Below are 24,656 nucleotides of genomic sequence, written 5' to 3'. Positions count from 1 at the left end.
ACTGCCCCCCCCCCCCGTTACGTGTCATGTTGTGTGGTGCACCTGATGGCTCACTGGACTCCTGAGTCTCCCGCTCGATGGTAGTGGGGATTTCACCATGACAGGCGTGTGAGGTAGTGCTGAGTTCTACTCACAGTTGGTGCAGCGCCTCCATCCCTTCCAGATCCCCACGATAGCAGGGAGGAGTCCCTGGGAGAGAACTCCTTGGTGCATCTTCTTCCTGATTAACTCCAGTCTCAGGCAAGAAGGGTCTTTGAATCAAGGGCATCTTTATTGTCATGGTACATGGCAGACTGCCCATCGTAGCGGCCGGTACTTAGCCGCACATCAGCATAGTTGCACACCTTAAGGAAGTTCCCTCCTGGCTTTGCAATAGAGACAGGGATTTCTCTGCCACCTCTCCCCTAAGATAGGGCCACCATCTGTGCCAGAGCCCTGACACACTGTGGGGTCAGCTTGTCACTCTGCAAATGCTGACACTTGAGCTGCCCAGACTCACAGCTCTTGCACCAGACACTTGACTCAGACAGAACACTAACTTTAGGAAGTGATGCGCATTATATAGCTCCAGAAAGACCCACCCCTGTGTCACTATCAGTGGACACAGAGCATGCTGTCACTTCCTTTGCTTCACACTACACATCAAAGGGGTTGAGGGCAAACCTCCATGATGACTTCTGGCAAACCTGCCCTCTTAACAGGAATTATTGCACAAAATGAGAGAGGCATGTAACCCCAAAATTACACAGGGCTACACATATGTCGACTGCAATGATAAAAATCTCTTGCAAAGTACAACCTTTTGAGCCATATTGGTATATTATGTATTTTTTTTTTAATATTTTTTTCTGGTAGTTGATTATCATGATTCCTCTTATTATTTGCATCATCTGTGAGGTGGCACCACAACATACTGGCCAACATGTGAAAACTCTTTTCAGGGAGGTTTGGTAGGACAATGAGATCTCTTCATCTTCTATTGAGCTGCATTTGGGTGGAGGAAGTTTTTTTTTTTTTTTTAAATTTTATTATTTTTTTTCCCCCACCAGAAAGAAAATAGAAAAATGATTACTTTTTCCAGCAAATTATACAGTATAGGAGTCAACCACCTAAATAGGGGGAGCAGATGACTATGTACCTGTAACGGGTATTCCCCCCCCCCAATCGCAGATATATTGTGGGTGCAAGGAACATATAGTGTTACCAGGTGTGTGGTGCGTTACCTGTTGGCTCACAGGAGGGCTGAGCTTCTGCCACGGGGAACCTGGGGCAATTATAATACTATGGATAACCACTTACTCGATAGAGCGCCTCCACCTGCGATGGCTCCCACCATAGGGGGAGTGGTTCCTCGCAGGACACATACAAATAACCAATACACAATGATGTATAATAACTAGTGACTTTACTAACATGCAAGACAACATATAACAGCAATACCATAATAACTGGTGTCCCTCTCTAGAGGAGACACTCACTGCGTCGCACACTTTCCCAACACAGGATGATCCCACCCCGTGTCCATAGGATCCCCACCCAATGTCCCGCACTCGTGAAGAGATAGGATGTGGGTGACTGCGCAGTCACTATTACACTAAGGGCCCGTTGGTGCACTTGTTGATTTAATAGTACCTGCCCGAGCACTCCCGTGCTCGGATCTCCAACTGGCTTCACAAAGGATCCGGCGACCGAAGCACACCGGAACCATCTCCAGGACGATCCCACCCGGAGGACTGCTGCAGGCGCAACAAGGAACTGCGCCCTCCTCAATGCACGGAGGACAGCGCCCGCTGAGTCCCTAACTGACTCTACCAACTACATGGACAATACTGTACTATAGGCCGTCCCTACAGCACAGCAACCTCAATGGCTTAGGGGGAAACTCCTAGGGGCCTACAGGGGTTAATAACCTGCTCCACTCCCCTAACTCTTCCCAGTCCTGACTATTGCTTAACTGATCCCAGCGCCTGCAGCAACAAGCTGTGACCCACTGGATGCTGGCAGCCAACGTGCTGCACAACACTGTGCCTGCCTGTCAGACCTCACGGCACTGACAGCCGTGACCCTGACAAGACAGCACACTAACACTAAGGGCAGCGTCCCTATCTTGGGCCGTCCCTATTCAATTACCCACTAACCTGGTGAGGAGTTGGGGCCTACCTGGGGTGTGGGTACCTATCTGGGTGCAGGAGCTGCACTTGCTCCCTGCACCCTTCCTTCCTTCACAGCTCCCTGACTCCAACTGACTAACGTGGCTCAGAGCGCGAAATGTATCTCTTGCCTGCCTGGGGATCCTAAGCCCTATTGGGTCCTTGGCATCACGTGGGGTGCGCAGAGGCTCCTGGGACTCGTAGTCCCTGCCTAGAGTCTTCCTTGGTAGGCTAGGGTTTCGCGGGCTTCCTGGGTGCTGTACTGCGCATGCACGATCTCCCTGGTACTGCCGTAACCTTTCCCTGCCTTGTGTCGCACTCGCGCGGCTTTTCCCTGACTCCAGGGTACTTCCTGCGCAATCACTGCGCATGCGCGAGTGGTTGTAATGGCGGCCCCCGCTATCCGGGTATGCCGCCGGAGCTCGAGGGACACCGAGCGCTCCCTGCACTGGCCCCCACCCTCACGAAGTGCCGGCAGGTCCATCGCTGTCGTCAGCGGCACCCGCGACCGCTCGGCTCTCACGGAAGGGGGTCAGTGAGTGTAAAACAAACTCGGGGCTACATACCATACATGGATTTATCAGAAATTCTGACAATACTTATTTGGTAAATCTGACTCTCAAGAATCTTTGCACTGCTCTCAAAGTTGCAAATGTTAACATAAATTGTATGCCAGCTGGAAGTAATAGTGATTATTCTATTCTCTGTGTGTAAAATGACTTAATTATTACAGTGCAGTGTTTTTCAGTCCAGGAATACAAAAAAAAATGTACATTTGTTAGTGTTTTATAGAGCTGTTAAAGTTGAAAGTTAATTTATTATATGACTTGCCAACTCTTCAAACAATATAACAATGCAATGTGGCCTTGGAGATGGGGGGAGAAAGGAGCCTACCTGCTGCCTTGGAGAATTGAGGGGGCCTGCAGATGTACCTGTTGGTGGGTGCCCACAGAGGTGCCTGTCAGAGGGGCCTCCCATCCACTGGCCTACAGCTTGCTATCTATGACAAGCACCTCCCAAGACACCCTCCAGCAGGCCCCTTCTGCAGATCTAGCCACATGTTCAGTTTGCCGGGAGGTGGCCCAGACCCCTTTACTCACGGGGCATGGTACAGGAGTCCCAGCTGTCCCGTCCCATCCCCTCCTGTTGGTAGCTTGAATATCAGATCTTCAGAAGTGTATGAGCAAAATAGAAATGGTTCAAATAAAACGAGGATGTATTGTATCATAAAACTTACTAGAGTAACGGTGTTCACCCCCCCCCCCCCAATCTCATGTTGGCCCTATCATGAGGAAACTGACCCTGGTTACAAATGGTATAGTGGTGGTGCACCTGCTGGCTTACAGGACTCCTGAGTCTCCCGCGGTGGTATGAGGGATATCATCGGGACACTGGCTTTCGAGGTATGGCTGAGTCATACTCACTTTTGGTACAGCGCCTCCATCTCTCCCAGCCCCAGTTTGTAGGGAGGAGTCTCTGAAAGAGAATCTCTTGGTGCTGCTTCTCCCTGAATGACTCCAGGCTCAGACGAGAAGAGTTTTTTTATCAAAGGTATACTTTCCAGGAATGGCAGACTGCCCATCATGCAGCCGGTCTCTCAGCCGCTCATCATAGGTTGCCACCCGAAGGAAGTCCCTGGACACCACTCGTAGTAAGGGCCCTAGAAGCTGTCCTTGCTCTTCCCTTACTCCCTGATGGAGTAAGAGGAATAGTCTCCCACACCACTCCCAGAGCCCTGGCAGTTTGCTGGAACAGGCAAGCCTCTCTCAAGGGGGAGAGGAACTAACTAAATTCAGGATATGCTATGCAATAAGTAACTCCAATAGGCACCACCCCTGTGTCACTGTAATTGGACACAGAGCCTGATGACACTATCTTCACTGCCTTACTGCACAGCATAGATGTCTGTGGGGAAACCCCATAATTACTCCTGGTAAACCTGCCCTTACCAGGGATTATTGCACAGAGGAGAAAGAACTATAGCCCCAAAACAACACAAGGCTACACTAGGAAAGACTAAAGGATTTCTATGTACAGCCTGGTACAAAGAATAGGAGGGGGATTAGAAAATCTGTTAAATATATTAGGGTATCTGCAACATATAGAAGGGAAGCATTTTTCATATGAAGATGATTGCTAGAACAGGAGTTATTTGTGTGCCATCTTTTGGGTCAGGTTTGTATCCTTTGCAAATGCGGACTTTAATACATAGTTACAGAAAGACATCACTCCCACACAAAATGTACACTCTAGACACTTTTGTCACATAGAGCACAAGCAAGCAGGTACAGTATACTAGTAACATGTATGTGTGATACATTTGTAAGCGTGCCACAGCATTGTACAGATTTTACAGTATGTTAGGGCACATTCTGTCCTGTCAGAGTGTTAATACCATTGTTGAACTAGTACAGTATGTTGCTATACTGTCACAATGGGCTTTTGAGCACATTGAGGTACAGGACATGAAGGGATTGGACTTCTGCATCTTCCCAGTGTGAGCCACAAAATTCCCAACTTTTTAATCCTAGTCACATCCTTTTGGGATGCCATCTACGCAGTGTGCCGCAGCTCTCTCCAGTCACAAATTGAGAGACTCCGTCCTCATTACACACTGCCCTGAGTCTACCTAGTGCCAGATTCCTTTCACCTCCTTGCAACCTGCCTCAGTTCTCTCCAGTGCATGGGCGAAAAGTTTCCTCCCTCCCTCCCTGTAGCTTGGCTCGGCTCTCCTGCACATACCTCCAAAACGCAAGCTTTGGTCTGGCTGCTAGTAGCAGTGCGAAGAAAATGGTCCTATCTCCCTTAAGAAAACAACTCTGGTTAAGAACTTATGCGTAAATGAGGAAAGCAGAACCCACTGAATGAAATTACAATGAAATATTGGACAGGGCTAGAAAAATTGCCGTGTCAAAACATTTAAGAGGAGCTGGGACTTTTCAATGAAACATTCCAATATTTTTGATGTGATATCTCATCCTATTGTTAAAAAAGTTTGTACAATGAATTATTCAGAAGCTTTTACACAATTCCCTGTAAAGTTAGACCTATACACTTCAAAAAGGAATAGAACACATTACAATGGAGGTTAAATACCAGCCCCACATTAAGATGGTCAACAGATTCAACAGCAGTGGGAAACACACTGTAGTTAACTTTTCAGAAAGTCTATATATTACTTTATATGTATTTCAGTATCATAAGTATTGAGAAATGGTCTTTTCGTGGGCCTAACATGTCTTTTCATCTTTCCCTCACTTGGTACAGCAATAGATATGATTAAGTAATTTTACTAATTTAATTTATGTAATGCACTTTCTCCCACCCCCTGGGAGATGTGTGGCTATGGTGTGTGGGGGTGCGGTGCGATACCTGTGGCTCATAAGAAACCTGAGCCTCCGCTGCTGGGAACCTGGGGTGTACCTGAATTGGTGCTCGGTATCGCCTCCACCTGTACGAGATTGTACTGTGTGGATTTACCCCATTACAGGAACCCCATGCAATAAAACACACGTGTATTGATATAACAGTTTTACTACACAATCCAATAATACTAACTCTCCAAAACATACAAGCCTCACAGGGCCATACCCCTTCACCGTGCCCTGACCCATGATGGGTGTACCTTCCCAAGTACTAGGGTGCCTCTAAGCACACAACACCCTGGTGTCCATAGAGTCATTCAGATACCTACCGGGTGTGTCCACACCCGGGCGCTCAGATAATGCCGATGATACAGATGGGGTCCATGTACCCGTTGACGAACTGCGACGCTTCCGCCTCTACGGTGGGCGCGTCCCACTTGGATTGTACCACCTTTAAGAGTCTCTGTGACAGCAGGTGTTTGGTCCCAGACCACCCGAGACCAGGATACCGCTGTTTCCTTTCTGTCCCTCTCACTGGTACTACAGGGGCAGTGTCCCTATCTATGGGCCTGTCCCTGTAGCAGCCACAAATTGAGGGGAGTCCGGGCCTAGCTGGGGCCTAACAGGGGTATCTGGCCTAGTGCAGGAGCCACAGACCCCTTTCTTGTACCAGCTCCGACTAACGTGGCAGTAAAACACACAAAAAGTATCTTTCTGGTGAGCAGGGGACTGCTGCAGCCCTATTGGCTGTTCGCGCCCACGTGATCGCAGCCACTGAGGCTTCTGGGGGTTGTAGTCCCTGGAGGAGCCTATTCTAACTAATGAAAGCCATACCTGTGGGACAAAAACACTGTCTCAAACTACAGGCCAAACTCTCTTCTCCCAATACTATCCACAGTCATGGAAAAATGTGTTCACTCCCAATTAAGCAATTACTATACCAAGACAAATTTCCCTAGCCAATTCAAATCTGGCTTTTGCCCCAAACACTCCACAGTAACTACCCTGCTAAAAGTTTGCAATGAAATCCAGTGTGGAGTGGAACTGGGACAACTCACTAGTGCAATATTTTTAGATTTTGCAAAGCCTTTTGATGCTGCCGATCATGTTATCTTGCTTAACCAACTCCAGTGCTCTGGAATAGGGAAGCATGCTTTAAACTGGTTTCATTCCTACCTATCAGGTAGATGCCAACATGTGTCTATCTCAGGCTCTAACTCCAACCCTTTGGATATCACCTCTGGTGTCCCACATGGCTCTGTTCTGGGGCCCCTACTCTTCTCCGTGTTCATCAATGATCTTCCTACAGCTTGTAAGGCAGCTTCAATACACATGTATGCAGATGACACAGTCTTATTTGCACACAGCCCTAGCCTCTCCGACCTTGAACACATACTTCAATCTGACTTTTTGAGACTTCAAAATTGGATTTCCCAAAACAAACTGTTTCTAAAAACTGACAAGACTGTAACAATTGTATGAGAACATGGCTAAATTTGTAAAGCTTCCAATGACTGAGCTCCAGATCAGAACCAACGCTAATACCATTCTAACTCCTGTTACTAGTTTGAAATACTTGGGCATATGGTTTGACTCCCATTTATCATTTGGGATGAACATTCATACCTTGACATCCAAAACATATGCCAAATTAGGTGTACTTTACAGGAACAAATCCTCCCTAAGTCTGCTGGTCAGAAAGCATATCGCACAACAGATAGTAATACCAATTGTCGACTATGGGGACATATTATACGGCTCAGCACCCCAAACCCACCTTCGAAAACTTGATACCCTCTAAAATTCAATATGCCGTTTTGTTCTCCAATGCAACTACAACACACATCACTGCAAAATGCTCAAAGAACTGGATTGGTCATCACTTGAGTCTAGGCGCAAAGTTCATCTTTCCTGTCTCGCCTTCAAATACTTTCTGGGCAAGCTACCATCTATCTGAACAAGCTCCTCACCCCTACCACATGCAGCACTTAAACGGCAAAAGACTGTTCATGGTCCCAAGGTTCAGTAAAGTATCCGGCCACTGCGCCATCTCTTACCGTGCACCCCAAAACTGGAACATTCTACCAGAGACTCTCACACCACCTCCAGTCTAAGTTCTTCCAAAACTAAAGCTGTCTCACATTTTAATCTGGTCTGTAACTGTTACATACGCCTATAATATATATGGTCTCTAACTGTACATGCAATGTCTTGTATATAATGAATACCCTGTTCACTTATGTAACCATGTATTTTTTGTCATCTTAACTCTATGCCCAGGACATACTTAAAAATGTATTACTTCCTGGTAAAACATTTTTATAAATAAATACCTTATCCCCGACGGATTATGGGTGTGATGGCCTCCTGTGCTTATCCGCTGATTTCTTTAGTCTCTTGGTAGCTGAGCGAAGGGTTGCCTGAATCCCCTTCCAAAGGTCCTGTAAATTCTGTGCCCTGGTATCCCCGCTGGAACATCTCCTGGTGGAGAATGAAGGGGAAGGATACGGGGATGGTAACCCCAAGATGTGAAAAATGGGGAACAGCCCTGGGAGTCATGTGATACTGTTGCGGGCAAACTCTGCTAGTGATAGGAGCTCTGCCAAATCATTCTGATGTTCATTAGTATTACACCTGAGGTATTGCTCCAGGGATTTATTTGTGCACTCAGTTTGACCATTAGATTGTGGGTGGTAAGCAGATAAGAAATGGAGATCAATCCCTAATCACCTGCGGAATGCCTTTCAAAATTTTGAGATGAGCTAAGACCCCCTGTCTGAGACTATGTGTAAAGGCAGTCCATGCAGACGAAATACCTCCTTGTGATGTCTGCCAGTTCCGGGGAGGAGGGAAGCATTTTTAGGGGTACAAAATTAGACTGTTTAGTAAAACGATCAACTATAACCAAAATCGTATTCATGCCTTGAGAGGGGGGAAAATCCACAATAAAGTCCATGGAAAGGTGTGTCCAAGGACTAGAGGGTATAGGCAGTGGCTGTAGAAGCCCACAAGGAAGTGTTCGATGAATCTTAGTTCGGGCACACACATTGCAGGCTGAGACGATGTCATGTATCTCTGTTTTAAATTCTGGCCACCATAAGGTCCTCTCAAGGAGCTCACATGTTTTCCGAACCCCCAGGTTGTCTGCGAGCTTGGAGTCATGTCCCCATTGAACAATCTCCTGCCGAAGGAGAGGGGGAACTAAAAGTTTGGATGGGGAAATGGTTATTCCAGCGGGAACCTTGGTCTGGGCTTTTTGAATACGATGAAGAATCAAAATTGCGGACACAATCTTAGATGAGGGAATGATGGGGCCCTTTTCCGTCGAATCAGTGTCATCCGTGAAGAATTGGCGTGATGAGGCATCCGCCTTTACATTCTTGGAACCTGGGCAGTAGGAGATCAGATAATTAAAGCGACTAAAAAAAAGTGCATCTCTAGCTCGGCGAGTGTTTAACCTGCGTGCTCCCTCGAGGTATTCCAAGTTTTTATGGTTCGTAAGAATCATGACTGGCACAGTGGTTTCCTCAAGAAGGTGTCTCCATTCCCCCTGGGCCATTTTAACGGTTAGAAGTTCATGATTGCCCACATCGTAGTTGTGTTCCGCAGGAGAAAACTTTTTAGAGAAGAAGGAACATGGATGTAACTGACCCTGAAACTAACTTATCTGTGACAGGACTGTGCCTGCTCCAACGTCAGAGGCATGACCTCGGAGCCTGCGAGAAAGCTCCCCTCTCTGATCACCCCCCCCCCCCCCAGCCATATAAATAAACACATGACAAAGGTCTGGAGGTTCAAGGGCCACGGCTTTATTTACACAAATAATAAACCTTGGTGAGTGCTACCTCTGCCAGCATGCTCTCCCGCCCGGGTAAAGGCCATAGGCACCCCAACCATGGCCCGCACACCCACCAAGCCGGGCACCCGTTGGCCCGGCTGTTAAGCGATACTGGGCTCAAGGAATCACGCACAAATGAGCCCTGTCCACTCGCTCGCCACCCGAAGGCTTTAGGGGTTATCTGCACCATAGAGCCCCCGCTGGCAAGGTTACCGTGCACTCCCCCCGCCCCCCCAACAGCCGCCGTGACTAAGGCAACACCTGCCTTTAAAATGTCCACCTCAGGTATTTCAACATCAAAGTCCTTCTTTTATCCATAATATGAAAGGGGAAACAAAATACAGCATACACAATATAATTCAATTCTGTCACGTTTATCACACAAAGGGCAGTGTGGGTGGGAGTTCCTTCCTGTGCCTGACTGCCTTCCCGCTCTCTCCCCAGTTTAAATCCCCTAAGCCCCCCCCCCCGAGGCATGGTGGGAAGAAAAGGGGAGGAAGGGGGAGGGGCGTGTGTGCAGAAGGGAGGGGAAGCAGCATCCGTCTGGCCGAGACAGGGAGGCAATGCGCTTCCTAGCGCTACAGGTGAAGGGACCCCGCAAGGGGTGAGGGGACCCCGTAAGGGGTGGGAAGAGGAGGGAGCCTGGTCCCAGCGGTCATGAGCCCCGTCGCTGAGGGGCTCCAAGCTGCCTTCACTTCAACGATAAAAGGATGATGAGGATCGTGGTGTTTCAGGATGGATGCCGAGGAAAAAAAGTCTCTTGAGCGTCAGAAAATCTGCCTGCGCATGCGGAGACCAGTTCATGTGATCTTATAACAGAAAATGTGCTTGATAGCGCTCTAACAAACCCAATAACGTGCATATAATATGGGAAAAATTAAACTAAGTGCCCAAATAAATATGTGCCAAAATATCATGACAAAATAAGTGACAATATACAGTGAACTAAGGTGCTAAAATATAAGAGGCTTAACAGACACACTCAACCCTTAGTATGAGACTGTTTCAAAAGTCTTGCATGTTGAATTCTTCCAAAAAAACCAGAGGAGCGCAGCTTGCAGCCATGTGAAAATAAAAAGACATCACATAGTATAGAAATGTCATAAAGTGAATGTAATAATAATGTGACAGGCTCACGAATGGCTACTCACATAAAAGCAGCAAAAGGGAGCAGTCATCCAACTTTAAGGGGTGGATGTTGCCTGTGGTTAGTGCAGCAACTACCAGCAACCGATCTCCAAGAAAGAGAAAAAGACCAAATAGTGTAGACAACAAAAATATATTCTTATAGCATAATACAAATGGAGGCTTACACTTAGGATGATAAAAAAAAACAGCGTGATCAGCAAGCATCCACGCCGGTGGCCAGCGTCACTTCCGGTGCGTCTGAGACCTCCGGGCTCTATGGTGAGGGCGCGTTCTCGGTCTTCCCTCTGGATGTTGGTTGGCTGGACACTCCTACGCGTTTCGCAGATTAGGTGTATGGCTTCGTCAGGAGTGATTATTGGCTGCACATTGGGGGTTTAAATATCCACTGGCCCTACCTCTAAATACATATGATTGGCCCTCTAATAAGCATGATAGACATTGGTGGATAAAAACTCTCTCTAATGGCTATGACCATTAATAAGTCTTTCTATTGGCACATAGCATTTTATCTAATATACGTAAAAACATAATTAACATATCTTTAAAATCGGCGCATATAACAATGAATTTATATATATAAAATACATATTATATCTCGAATTGACATATCTTTAAAATCGGCGCATATAACAATGAATTATATATGTAAAATGAACATTATATATCTTAACTCTGCCATCTCTTAAATTTGTCCTATAATTGGACACACTACATATAACATAGTGATATTAACACATTAATATTACTAGTTAAAATTCAGATATTCGTCGATTTGGTAATCTCGGAAAAAACAGAGATATATATTAGTGCATAAGATAATAGTGGTAAAAATGTATTTACAATTTACATGTGATCTGTCTGGTTTTTTTTGTCATGGCTGTAATGGGTGCAACGATTTTGGAAAAATCCCAAATAAATCGCCTGTTATAATTTGTGAAGCCCAAATGTCTCTGGCTTTTAATTACTTTGGTACTGGCCAGTCCAGAACAGCAGCAACCTTGACGGGATCCATTTCTAGGCCGTGGGCAGAGATAATGTAACTGAGAAAAGAAAGATGGTATTTATCGAATTCGCACTTCTCGAATTTAGCGAAGAGATTGTTCTCCAGGAGGCATTTAAGGACCACCCTCATCTGCTGAGGAAGTTGTTCCAGGGTTTTAGAATAGATGAGGATATTTTCAAGGTATACGATAACTGAGTCTAACATGTCTCTGAAAATTTCGCTCACAAAGAACTGGAACACTGCGGGTGCATTGCATAGGCTGAAGGGCATCACCAAGTACTCGTAGTGGCCATCACGTGTGTTGAAAATGGTTTTTCCACTTGCCACCTTACCTTATCCTTCTAAGGTTAAAAGCCCCTCTTAAATCGAGCTTGGTAAAAAAAAAAAACTGTTGCCCCACGTAGATCAAAGAGTTCGGTGATCAGAGGAAGTGGATACCAGTTCTTGACCGTAATTTTATTCAAACCCTGGTTGTCAATACAAGATCTCTATGATCCGTCCTTCTTTGCCACAAAGAAAAAACCTGCACCAGCAGGAGAACAGGATTTGCAAATTAATCCTCGCTTGAGGTCCTCATCAATGTACGTCCTAATCGCCTTGGTCTGAGGTTCGGAAAGAGGATACGTACGTCCACGAGGAGGAGTCATCCCAGGAAGGAGATCGATCAAACAATCAAACGGTCGATGCACATGTAATTCTTTGGCCTGCCCCTTGTCGAAGACCCGCTTAAGATCATAATAACAGGCCTGGAGACCGGGTAAATCCTCCAGTGCCTTTAGTAGAAGAGTACCCACAGGATGACAGGGTGAAATACATTTGCCATGGCAGGTAGATCCCAAGTTATCTGACCGGAAATCCAGTCGATCTGGGGATTGTGGGTACATAGCCAGGGAAGTCCTAGAACCACATCGATGGCTGGGGAATTGATGACGTCCAGTTGGACGAGTACATGGTGCAAAACACCAACTGTAGCCTTGATTTTGAACTGAGTCTTGTGGTACGACCCCTGATCCCAATGGTCTGCCATCAATGGAAGATATACCTAGTGGTACGTCCTTCATCTAGAGAGGAATCTTGATCCGTTGAGCGAAGTTCTTATCCACAAATATACCAGTGGCTCCAGAGTCCACGAAAGCCTTGGTTTTCACGGAATGGTCTTGCCAGGATAGGCAGATGGGGACCATCAAAAGACAAGGAGATGGGGAGAAGGTGCAAATACCCAGAGGAAACTCCCCAAATTGCTCTGACACGGGCGTTTCCCTACTTCTTAGGACAGGTTCGTACCATGTGACCCTTCTCGTCGCAGTAGAGGCACAACCCCAAGGATCGCCGGTGCTGCTTCTCCCGTTCTATCAATCGCAAATTGCCAACATTGCATGGGTTCCGTTGGTTGTCCTGACATTTCATTGGATGGAGACGGAATAGGTAGAGTCAATGGAAGAGACCGGAATCTATGAGAATGATCCTGGTCCTGACATCCCTAACTCATCCAAAGGTCCAGGGACATGCAAAGTACAATCAGTCCTTCCAGATCTGCGTGTATGTCCCTGTATGTCAATTCATCCTTCAACCTCTCCTCAATACCCTGATGGAAAGCAGCCTTCAAAGCCCCCTCATTCCAATCGGTCTCTGCTGCCAGGGCCCTAAACTAGATAGCATATTGTCCCATAGTGCGAGAGCCTTGTTTTAGTGCAAATTCAGCGGAAGCCGTACAGCCGGGGGTATCAAAGATTGTCCGGAAGATTTGCATGAAAGCGACGGAATTGTCCAACAAGGGGGATTTATTTTCATAAAGAGGTAATGCCCAAGCTAATGCTACATCTGTGAGGAGCGAGAAGATCTATGCCACTCGAGAGCGGTGGGTAGGGAAGGATGATGGTGGCTTGTCGAACTGCACCTGGCACTGGTTCAGGAATCCTCTGCAAGCTGAGGGGAGCCCTCCATAGCGGACAGGAGTAGGGATCTGAGGCTCCCTTAGAACCACAGATACTGGTGCAGCGTCACTAGCTAAGGGCGCGGGCATAGATGGGGTCACACTGGGGATACTGAGGTGACTGCATAGGGTCTGCAGTGTAGCAGAGATAGAAACCAGTTTCTGATCAAGCATAGCTAGATGGGTGGTATGGGTGCCCAGAAGCTGGCCCTGATGGGTAACGGCGTTCGTTACCTCTGCGGGGTCCATTACCTGGCTCGTTCAATGTGTAACGTTGCTAACTGCAAGACAGAATATGGACTCGCAGGGCAGAGGTAGGAAGTAATACACCGACCTTGCCCTGGGATACAAGGGTAGTCAGGTATGGTTCCCGGGTCGCGGCAGGCAAAGAGCAGTCAGGTCCGGTTATGTGGTTGAGGCGGGTGGCAGGCAAGGGTTAGTCAGGTTCAGTTCCAAGGTCAAGACAGGCAACAGGCAAAACAAAGGCAAGGCAGAGCTCAGACAAGACAAGGTAACAAGTACTTTGCACAAGCAAAGCCTAGTAGCAACTGCCTGCTTTGGCCTGCCTGCAAAGCCTAGTAGCAGCTGCCTGGCAGCTGCTGGCAATGAGAACCAAAGGGGGGCTTACTTCCTGTCATGCGAGTAAGGGCAGGATTTCCAGGAAGCATGATGGTTGTGGTAGCTTCAGACAAGATGATGTCACTTCCTGTCAGCGTGCATCTTGGATGTTCAGACAGATCCCTTAAAGTGTGCTTCTCAATTTTGGAGGTGTCTTCAATTAAGAAATGTCCTTACTGGGCACCACTATAATATGTTACATCATATGAGGGTGCTGCTCAGCATCTAAGGTTACCAATATAACTATAACGGCTGACAGGTTATTATTTCCCTTAAGTGATGAAGTAAAAGATAAATATATGGTAAAGTGAGAGTGTGAATTAGGGAAGGTCTTGGATCTGGAGGACTGGGCAGACATGAGAGGCAGCGGCCCACTCTTCAATATGTGTTATCACTAAAGAGCATGCCTGAAAAATGTTATGTAGGTGGCATTTTACAATTAAATTACATCATTTGTACCCGTCCTGCTATCCCCTGTGTTAGAGAGGTTGCGGTCAGATGGCGTCTATGACACATATTTGGTGGTCATGCCCTAAATTAACCAGATTAATGAATCAAATCTTCTGCATTCACACCAGATTAATGGGTGAACATGTCCCGCTTGACCCATTGTCCGTATTACTGGCCTCACTGGTATTTTTGTTTCACATGTATTTATAGCGGTCAAATGTGTAATTGCCAGTCAGTGGAAGTCCCCTATTCCTCCCATGCTAAACCAAATTAAGAATAACATTTGGGATGTATTGTCTATGGAAAGTTAACAGCATACTTTACTGATACTTTCAAGTCTGGGCGCCCTGGTTTGCCAGCTTTAATCAATCCAGATGCAATAGCCCTATGTGATGTCATATAAAGTCTAAGTCAAATGTTATATATTTGTAGAATGTAAAGATTTGAGTAAGAGGTAACCATGAGGGTCTTTTTTTGTTTCTATTGCAACTCCCTGTCTCCCCCCCCCTTTTTTTACCCCTTTAATATCTGGATAAACCCTCCCCTTCACAACCTTTTTTTCTCTGCTGCTATCCATATGCTATGTTAAAGGGTTAATTCTTTTGGTTTATGTATCTTTATGCTTGATAAGGTCCCTTTGTCTTCCCCACCCCCATATATTTCCTTTTCTTCCTTTTTCTGTACCCCACAACTCCCAAAAATCTCAACATTTGAGCATTAAAAAAAAAAATACTGGGTCAAGCATTTTATAGGAGCACGTCAACTTAAAGTACTTCTGAAAATATACTTAAGGGCCAGTCCCACATAACTGGTTAAAAACAAAAATAATAATAATAATAATAATAATAATAAACGGAGTAATCAACTCCTTGTGAAATATTTAATCATCCCTTAAAGTAACAGGTTTACTTTGCATTCTATTTAAAATGAACATGTTTTATTTTCTCCTGAGTGCCAGCTTATAAATTACTATGTGTATCAGTTTCACTATAGATGGCTTTGTAATTTCTATACAAACAGTTGCCATTCTTATGTCCGCATATCACCAAGAAACGCTAAATAAAGTTTCTAAAAACTGCCCAAAGCTAAATGAAATGCTTATCCGGTATTTGTCTGATTGTTTGTACATGAAACCTGTTTAACATGCTACATTTACGTCCAAGGACTGTCTTTCTCTGTAAAGAAAATGATTGGAAGAGACTACGCCCTATTCTAATACTTCTATTTTCTATTAAACAAAAATTGAATGTTGAAAATGTAAAGAGACTAAGACACTTGAATAATGTGGTACTAGTTATATGATATGCAAAACTAACCTAAAAAAAAAAGAGAAGCAAATGTACATCAATGTAATGATCCCTGTATTATATGAACAAAATAAATCATTTATAGTTTTACAGCACTTTTCTTGATGTCAAGTATAAGGAAAGTATATAACCTCTTAAAATTGTAATTGCATTTTGCTTGTTCTCTATCAATATTGTATAAGCCAGGAGTGCGCAAACTGGAGGGCGTGAGATTTTTGTGGGGGGGGGGGGGCACGGCGGTTGCAGAGGTCCTGCGCTCTTCTGCAAGGCATTTAAATTAATTGCCGGGGCGCCGCGTGAGGTCTCTGCCACTACACTTACCGAGATTCAGCTAGCTTCAGGATGCGTCGCCATGGCAACGTGGCATCAAATGACGCCGCGTCATTTGATGCCGCACTAAGGTAAGGGGGGGTGCAAACACTGCGGGAGAGCAGCAGGGGGCGCAGCAACAAAAGTTTGTGCACCCCTGGAATATACTATTTCATTGGGTAGATTCTGTAAACACTTTAATGTACAGTAATTGTGTTTCTTTGACAAATTCTTCAAAATGCAGGTTTCCTGTAGGACAGAGGTACAAACTACATCTCTACACACAAGTTCATAATGCAATTCTCCATTTTATGTGAAAGCCAGGAACATACGGACCTTTCATCGGGACCTTTGCCAAATCCCATATTACTTTGCACCAGAGTTGCAACATGTACACCAAGCTTTGATACAAACCCCCAAATAACTGCATGTCCCAGTGGTAGGGAAGGGGTAACGCTGAAACCAATAGTTTTTTTAAATATATACTTTTTGTGACCTTTAAAAAAAAAAAAAAAAAAGTTATGTAAGCTGTTCTCATTTCTTTTCTGTAGTAGAGGGGTAATTATTTGCACCGGCAAGTAGGAAGCTTGTTTCTTACATTTGTCGCAGAACTCTTAATAGCAAAGGTTGACACCACCTCAGACCGGCTTTATCTGACACGCAGTGAAAATAAACCTGCACCAATTGTGGGCCCACATTTTCTAACATTGTGCTGACATTTTCCTCCCATCTCCATTATCCACAGCCCAACCCGCTCAGTAGAACAAAAGTGGTGCAGACCACTTTGATACATTCACATCAAGTTTCACTTGATACGTATGGTCCTATTTATCAAGGCAAAATGAGTCTAATTCTGGCACAGAAGAAAAAAGTCCTCCAGCGCGTGGATTCAAGTCGTCATCCCTGATGTATGGATAGGGAGAATGACAGAAAAACAGACAAAAGACAGTGGTATAATGTGTGTATACAGAATATACCATATATGTATATACTTAAAAACATACACTTACATGTGACTATTTCACACTTGGAAGAAACTCCTCCACACTGTCCACAATGATGTTTTCAATAAAGTAGAGGAGAAAAGGACATGGCATAATAAAATTTAATAAAAATAGAAAAATAAAAGATAGGATACACTCACAAACGGCTAAAACACATTGGCATTTGTGCATAGCTTTCCAGCATCAGCTCTATCCGGTTGGGTCAGCCTTCCCACGTCTATCCCTCTCCTGTGAGGTCTCTGCGCGGTATCTGCCTCAGCTTTTTTAGAAGCCGCCTCCTGTCTGTGTGCTGCACCGGCTTCCTTGGCTTATTTACAGCACAGTTGAGCTTCCCATTGGTGTCCTTCGCTTAGGACCTGGAATGCGCATGCACACAGACCTCCGTCAGTTTGTGCAGCTGATTGGGCACTGGCTGTCTCCGTGAGCTATGGTGGCTTGCGGTGATCAAAAATCATCAAACGCGTTTCGCTCTAGGCTTCGTAGGTGCCTAGAGCGAAACGCGTTTGATTTTTGGCTCAACTAATGATTTTTGGCTTAACTAAACTGTAAACAAGCCAAAGAAGCCAGTGCAGCACACATAAAGGAGTCAGCTCCTAAAACAGCTGAGGCAGAGATCTCACAGGAGAGGGATAGACGTGGGAAGGCTGACCCAACCAGAGAGAGCTGATGCTGGAAAGCTATGCACAAATACCAATCTGTTTTAGTCGTTTGTGAGTGTATCCTATCTTTCATTTTTCTATTGCTATTTAATTTTATTATGCCATGTCCTTTTCTCCTCTACTTTATTGAAGACATCGTTGTGGACAGTGTGGAGAAGTTTCTTCCAAGTGTGAAATAGTCACATGTAAGTGTATGTTTTTAAATATATACATATATGGTATATTCTGTATACACACATTATACCCCTGTCTTTTGTCTTTATTTTTCTTTCCTTATTCACCCTATCCATATATTGGGGATGACGACTTGAATCCACATGCTGGAGGACTTTTTTCTTCTCTGCAAACGTTTTCTGGAGGAATTGGAATCAACTCCTTGGACTCTAGCTGCGGGACTTAAAGTACAATATTTATTTTAATTTTTTGTATACCCTTATTACACACTCTCTTCTGTGCTGGTGTATATTGTTAGGGGGTCTTTTGATTGGCGCTACTTCCATCCCTTCCATTTAATTCTGGCACAAAAATGTCACTGCACATGTTAAAGAAAAGTATTTTATTGAAAAGCTTATCATTTTTTTTATGATACATGTGATTGAATTTTTACCCCAGGTTTGCACTAGTTATGCCTTGATATATGAACATGTGTTCTCAGAAACTATATTTTGGGGGGGAATGCATTTCAAAAACTATTGGTGTCGTATTAAAATGAACTATGAAATGAGATCGGTAAAGTCCATCATTAAATTCACAGTTTTGAGAGGGTGGATCTCTTTCCAGATAAGTGTTGTGTCCACTTTTTGTTTGCATGTTCTCCCTATGTATCTTATATTCTGTGCAAACTACCTGTGTTAAAAACATTCCTACTTACAGTATGTGCAACATTCGCTAATACAAATTTGATTTGTTGACAGGCCCTCCACCTTCCAATGATGTTCCAGTTGGTCAATATCCATTCATGGTAACCTCAGATGATGGACGTTCAGTTCCAGTTGTTCAAGCATATGCTTTTGGAAAATATCTTGGTTATTTAAATGTTACCTTTGATGAACAAGGAAATGTTTTGCATTCTTCCGGAAATCCAATTCTGTTGAACAGCAGCATTCCAGAAGGTTAGCCAAATCCACCTTTCTTTCCTTTTTGACAGAGTTTAAAATGTATTCCTTTACTAGCATAGCAGTATTATTAATACAACAGTATTTTAGAAGATTACGTACATTTTGTTGTGCTGATTTTACTATTGTATTCTGTCTGGTATTATGATAGTTGTTTTTGAAAGGAGCACTCTCATGTGTCCTGGTAGTGAGCTGCCACGGGTGCTCAGACTGCCACTGCAAGCAGCCTTCAATCAGGAAAAATATTAATAGCTGGCACTCCAGAGAACTTGGTGAAAAATTTAAGAATTTATGAAGTTATCGGATCAACGTTTCAGTCCCTGTTAGGATCTCTGTCCTAAGGACATCAGATGGATATCTGACATCAGAGTAAAATAGATCAACCACTGATTTGAAGATCTAATTATATCTAATTATATCTATTAGATTCACAACCCCACATTCATGGATTACTGCGTAGCCTCTAATCTAAAAAGTTATACAGGTACAAATATGAATATTCTAGCCATAGCTGCTTTTCCTAGCAAAATTGTATAATTGCTGTTTACAATGTTTCTAGTCTACTCCTTAGTAATGTAAACCTTATATTGAGCATTGTAACATGTATCCCAGCTATTATTTAATATTTGATGAATTTGAAATACTTCTACCGTAATGCACTTTTCAAGTTGGACACATTTGAGACACATTTCTGAGGTCCAGATGCACTAAGCTTTGTTAAATCGGGCAAATAGTGTTGGGTCGCGTCCATGATGAGCGCGACCGTGCAGGCAATCAAACACATAGAGGTCTATGCCCATGTCCACACCCATGTCCAAAGTGATGTCACAGGCCATATATAAGGCCTTGATGTCTCATTTTACCTCAAGAAGCCGACGAGACAACATCGGTTGGAATCTAACGTGGTTTTTGGATTGACAGATGAAGATGATAGAAGATTACAAAAAAGAAAGAGAAATAATGACAGATGAAGAAAGAAGACGGCGATTAAAGATAAAAGAGAGAATAATTTTGTTACCTGTTCCGGATCTTCAAGGTGGATGGCATTGGATTGACTTTGACGTTGCGGTACGAGAGCTTGCAGATTCGCCAGGATTCAGAGGACCAACGCTTCTAAAGGTAAAAAAAAATATTGAATGTATGTAATTGTATTTTTACAGTTTTTTTATTGTATTTTCATGTTTTCATTGCCCATTGACCATTGACTAAGTGTGTATTAATCTGTGCCCATTTAGGGCACAGATCAATACATTGATAGCCAATGCATTTTTTGACAAATGCTTTTTTTCTATTGATTTTGTTTTATTTTATTTTTCTGTTTATTGTTTGGCTTACATTGTTTGTAATTTGGATGGCTTGTTTTTATTTAATTTTCCAATGGTTTAGCATTTTTATTTAATTACTTTGTTGGCTACTGGTTGTAAATGTGTTGGCTAGTGGTTTAATTAATTAATTGATTTGTTGGTTTGGGCTTTAAATGATTTAATTGATTGGTGGCTAGTGCTTGTATTTATTTACTTGGTTGGCTAGTGCTATTATGTCTTGGATTGTGGTGTTTAGGTACTTGTGTATATGTTTTATTATTGTGTATTTTTGGCCTTGAGACTTATTTTATTAGGGTGTCGATTGAGTGCTATAGTGGCTTATCATGCCCATATTATATGGGTATGATACACCACTATGCCATTTAATGGGTACTGGGTGGGTATAGAGGGCCTGGGGTGGGTGGTTAGGCCTCCAGGTTGGGTAGTGGGGGAGGGTGGGTTAACCGTTAAGGTGATTAACAGGTTAGGGGCCATTAGATTGTTGACAGAAAGAATACAATAAAAAATACAGAGGACATTGCCTTGCAGTATGTTGAAGAGGATGCCCTTCATGATGGCAGGGGTAAGTAGAAAGGTTTATTTACTTTATTTCTGCTGGCTGGCTAATGTTTGATTTAATAATGGGCAAATGAGCTATTATCCATATCTGGTTAATAGTTATTTTGACCATTACTGTACTGTATGTGTTGGGGGGGGGGAGGGAGGAGGGTGTATTTATGTAAATGTAAAAACAAAATCCCACACGATTGGCACCGTAAACCCCTGGGGACCACCCGAGGGCCCACAGACACCCATTGGCACCACCTGAGGACCCCCGGACACTCACAAGGACCACCCGAGGGCCCACAGACACCCACAGGGACATTAGTTATTTTGACCATTACTGTACTGTATGTGTTGGGGGGGGGAGAGGAAGGGGGTGTATTTATTTAAATGTTTAAACAAATTTGATTGGCACCGCTTGGACCACCCAAGGGCACCACCTGAGGACCAACGAACACCTATGGGGTCAACCCATAGGACCACACGAGGGCCCACAGACACCCGCGGGGGCCACAATCAATCATTCTAGCATTTTTTTTTCTAAGTCCCGTTTCGCCGCTTCTCAGCAGGTTCTCACCACCTTCACGCCAACTTTTCCAGGTGTGAGGATTTTGGGAGAAACTCGCCATTCTAGAGCCGTGATTGGCCTCAATAATCTAATTGCGGCTTCTAGAATTGCACGCGTTTCAGAACCTGCCGATAACTGGCTTACCGCCGCTCACTTGGCGGTTTTTTTTTTTGAACACTGACATTTTTGGCGATTCATTATTTTATCGCATACATAATCGTAGTAGGCATTTTGTCCAATAAGTGGCTTATGAACGCTTGGTGCATAGGCCCCTGTATGTTCTTGTAAGAGTATATTATCACTTCTTTAAAGCTTACCTTGTAATGGACTGCCAAACCCTTTTACTGGGTTACCTAACCTTGGAATTTATATACTATTATATTGGCAGTTTAAACTAAGGAAATTTTAGAAAAATTGGCAACAATTGCAGTTTTTTTAGTTGAACTGGCAATATACTGGACACAGCTAAAGTGGGTCTTTAGAAAATATGTTTTAAGACTAGTTAATGGGAAAATGGATCAAACAAAAACATGAATGAGTCATACATAAAGCACAAACTTCACCTCCAACCCCCCTCCCCCCTCATCCCCCCCCCCCCCCCCTCACTATTCAGCTTTACAATACCTACAGATGCTGCGGCCGTTATATACCTGGGTAAATATTGCATTATGCCACGTGGAGGTTGAGATATATTCACTAGTTTTGCCGCGGCAGACTAATGGCCCAACGGATTAACACAGCAGGGGTCCCTGCTGTGTGAGTCCTACCGGGGTCTGCCTGCCTGTAATAGATGTGCCGTAAGAGAGAGGCTGAATCAGTCACTCTAACTGCGCGCCTCTCACATCGATTGCGGGGGTTTATTTAATTTTAAATATTACAGTAACGTAGAAGGGGGTCTCCGGAGCTGAACCGCATTGATTTCAAGTCCGGGTACCCCCTACTTCCCGAGATACAGGCCCCGTAATGGGGTGCCGGTATCTCCTATGCATGGAAATGTCCCGATCACGTGACGCGAGACATTTCCATGCATAGGAGATACCGGCACCCCATAACGGGGCCTGTATCTCGAGAATCTATTTCGAGATTTGTTCGAATAATGGCCGCTGCATCTGTATATGACCTTTATTAACACTTGTTAAAAATAGTATTCTCTATATTTCAGCTGATATTTTTGCATTTATTGCGTTTCTACCACGGGGTCGTTACCAAATGATTGTATGTTTATTTATATGACCAATGCATCCAAACTAACCTCTTTTACTTTACATGATTGGAATAGTGGGGTGTCCTCCTGAGCTGAACCGCAGATACTTACTGGTGAAGTCACCGGTATCACTTCCTGGATTTTAAAGGGGATTTAAATGGCCATCCAATAGGAAGCCACAACTGATGATGTTACAGCTTCCTATTGGCCTGATACTTGGCAGACATTTTGTTTCCCCCAAGGGGTATTTAAATACGGTAACTTCACTGGTACTATAAGTATCCCGAAATAATCTATAAAAAAAATGTAATAAAAAAAGATTGAAACAAACAAAAAAAAAATGTAAAAAAATAATGGGGGCCATCTACTGGGGATGGTATGCAGAGATGCCGCTCTTTTTAGGGAGAAAGGGTGGCTCAGTGAGTAAAGACACTGACTGGCACTGAGAACCTACCCTGTAGAACCTACCCATAACTACCCTGCTAAAAGTTTGCAATGAAATCCAGTTGAAATGGAACGGGGACAACTCACTGGTGCAGTATTCCTAGATTTTGCAAAGGCTTTTGATACAGTTGATCATGCTATCCTGCTTGACAAGCTCCAGAGCTCTGGAATAGGGAAGCATGCTTTAAACTGGTTTCAGTCCTACCTATTAGGAAGATCCCAACATGTGTCCATCTCAGGCTCTAACTCCAACCCCCTGGATATCACCTGTGGTGTCCCGCAAGGCTCAATTGTGGGGCCCCTACTCTTCTCAGTGTTCATTAATGATCTTCCCACAGCTTGTAAGGAAGCCTCAATACACATGTATGCAGATGACACAATCCTATATGCACACAGCCATAGCCTCTCTGACCTTCAACACATACTTCAGTCTGACTTTTTGAGACTCGAAAACTGGATTTCCCAAAACAAACTGTTTTTAAACACTGACAAGACTGTAACAATGGTATTTGGGACCAAGACTAAATTCTTAAAGCTTCCAGCGACTGAGCTCCATATTAGAACCAACACTAACACCACCCTAACCGCTGTCACTAGTTTTAAATACCTGGGCTTATAGTTTGACTCCCACTTAACATTCGGAATGCACATTGATACCGTGACAACCAAGACCTACTGTATGCCAAACTAGGGGTACTTTACAGGAAAAAATCCTCCCTAAGTCTCCTGGTCAGAAAGCGTATTGCACAGCAGATGCTAATGCCAATTATTGACTATGGAGACATAGTATATGGCACGGCACCTCAAACCCACCTTAGCAAACTTGACACCCTCTACAATTCAATTTGTCGTTTTGTTCTCCAATGCAACTACAACACACATCACTGAGAAATGCTCAAAGAACTAGATTGGTCATCACTAGAGTCTAGGCGCAAAGTTCACCTTTCCTGTCTTGCCTTTAAATTCTTTATAGGCAAGCTACCCAGCTACCTGAACAAGCTCCTCACCCCTACCACATGCACCACTTATCACCTGAGATCAGACTCCAAAAGACTGTTCATGGTCCCAAGGCTCAACAAAGTATCCGGCCGTTCCTCCTTCTCTTACCGTGCACCCCAAAACTGGAACAACCAGAGACTCTCACATCCACCACCAGTTTAAGTTCTTTCAAATCTAAGGCTGTCTCACATTTTAATGTGGTCTGTAACTGTTTCATACGCTCATAATATATATTTTCTTTAACTGTGCATGCAATGTCTTGTATATAATGTATACCCTGTTCATTTATGTAACTGTATTTGTAACCATGTATTATTTGTCTTAACTCTGTGCCCAGGACATACTTGAAAACGAGAGGTAACTCTCAATGTATTACTTCCTGGTAAAATATTTTATAAATAAATAAATAAAAAACCTGGTTCAATTCTCAGCTCAATTGTCGGCTCCTTGTGACCTTGGGCACGTCACTTTATCTCCCTGTGCCACAGGCACCAAACAACATAGATTGTAAGCTCCACGGGGCAGGGACCTGTGCCTGCAAAATGTGTCTGTAAAGTGCTACGTAAAACTAGTAGCGCTATACAAGAACATATTATTATTATTATTATTATTATTATTATTATTTTCTAGGGCCTGTAGCACATTTACCACGTGACACCAAATGTAATGGGGG

The 24,656-nt window shown here is 44.1% G+C and overlaps 1 protein-coding gene across 2 annotated transcripts in view; it reads left to right on the top strand.

The window, feature by feature from the left end:
- Window positions 1-24,656, top strand: part of NT5E (5'-nucleotidase ecto) — a 93,135-nt gene that overhangs the window by 41,669 nt on the left and 26,810 nt on the right. For both annotated transcript variants that reach the window (XM_075597892.1, XM_075597891.1), the window contains exon 4: window positions 18,700-18,897. In XM_075597892.1, the coding sequence (XP_075454007.1) occupies window positions 18,700-18,897 (198 nt within the window). The remainder of the gene's footprint in view (window positions 1-18,699; window positions 18,898-24,656) is intronic.

The sequence above is a fragment of the Ascaphus truei genome, chromosome 4, assembly GCF_040206685.1.
Source record: "Ascaphus truei isolate aAscTru1 chromosome 4, aAscTru1.hap1, whole genome shotgun sequence".
Lineage (NCBI taxonomy): Eukaryota > Metazoa > Chordata > Amphibia > Anura > Ascaphidae > Ascaphus > Ascaphus truei.
This window is presented reverse-complemented; position numbering and strand designations above follow the sequence as displayed.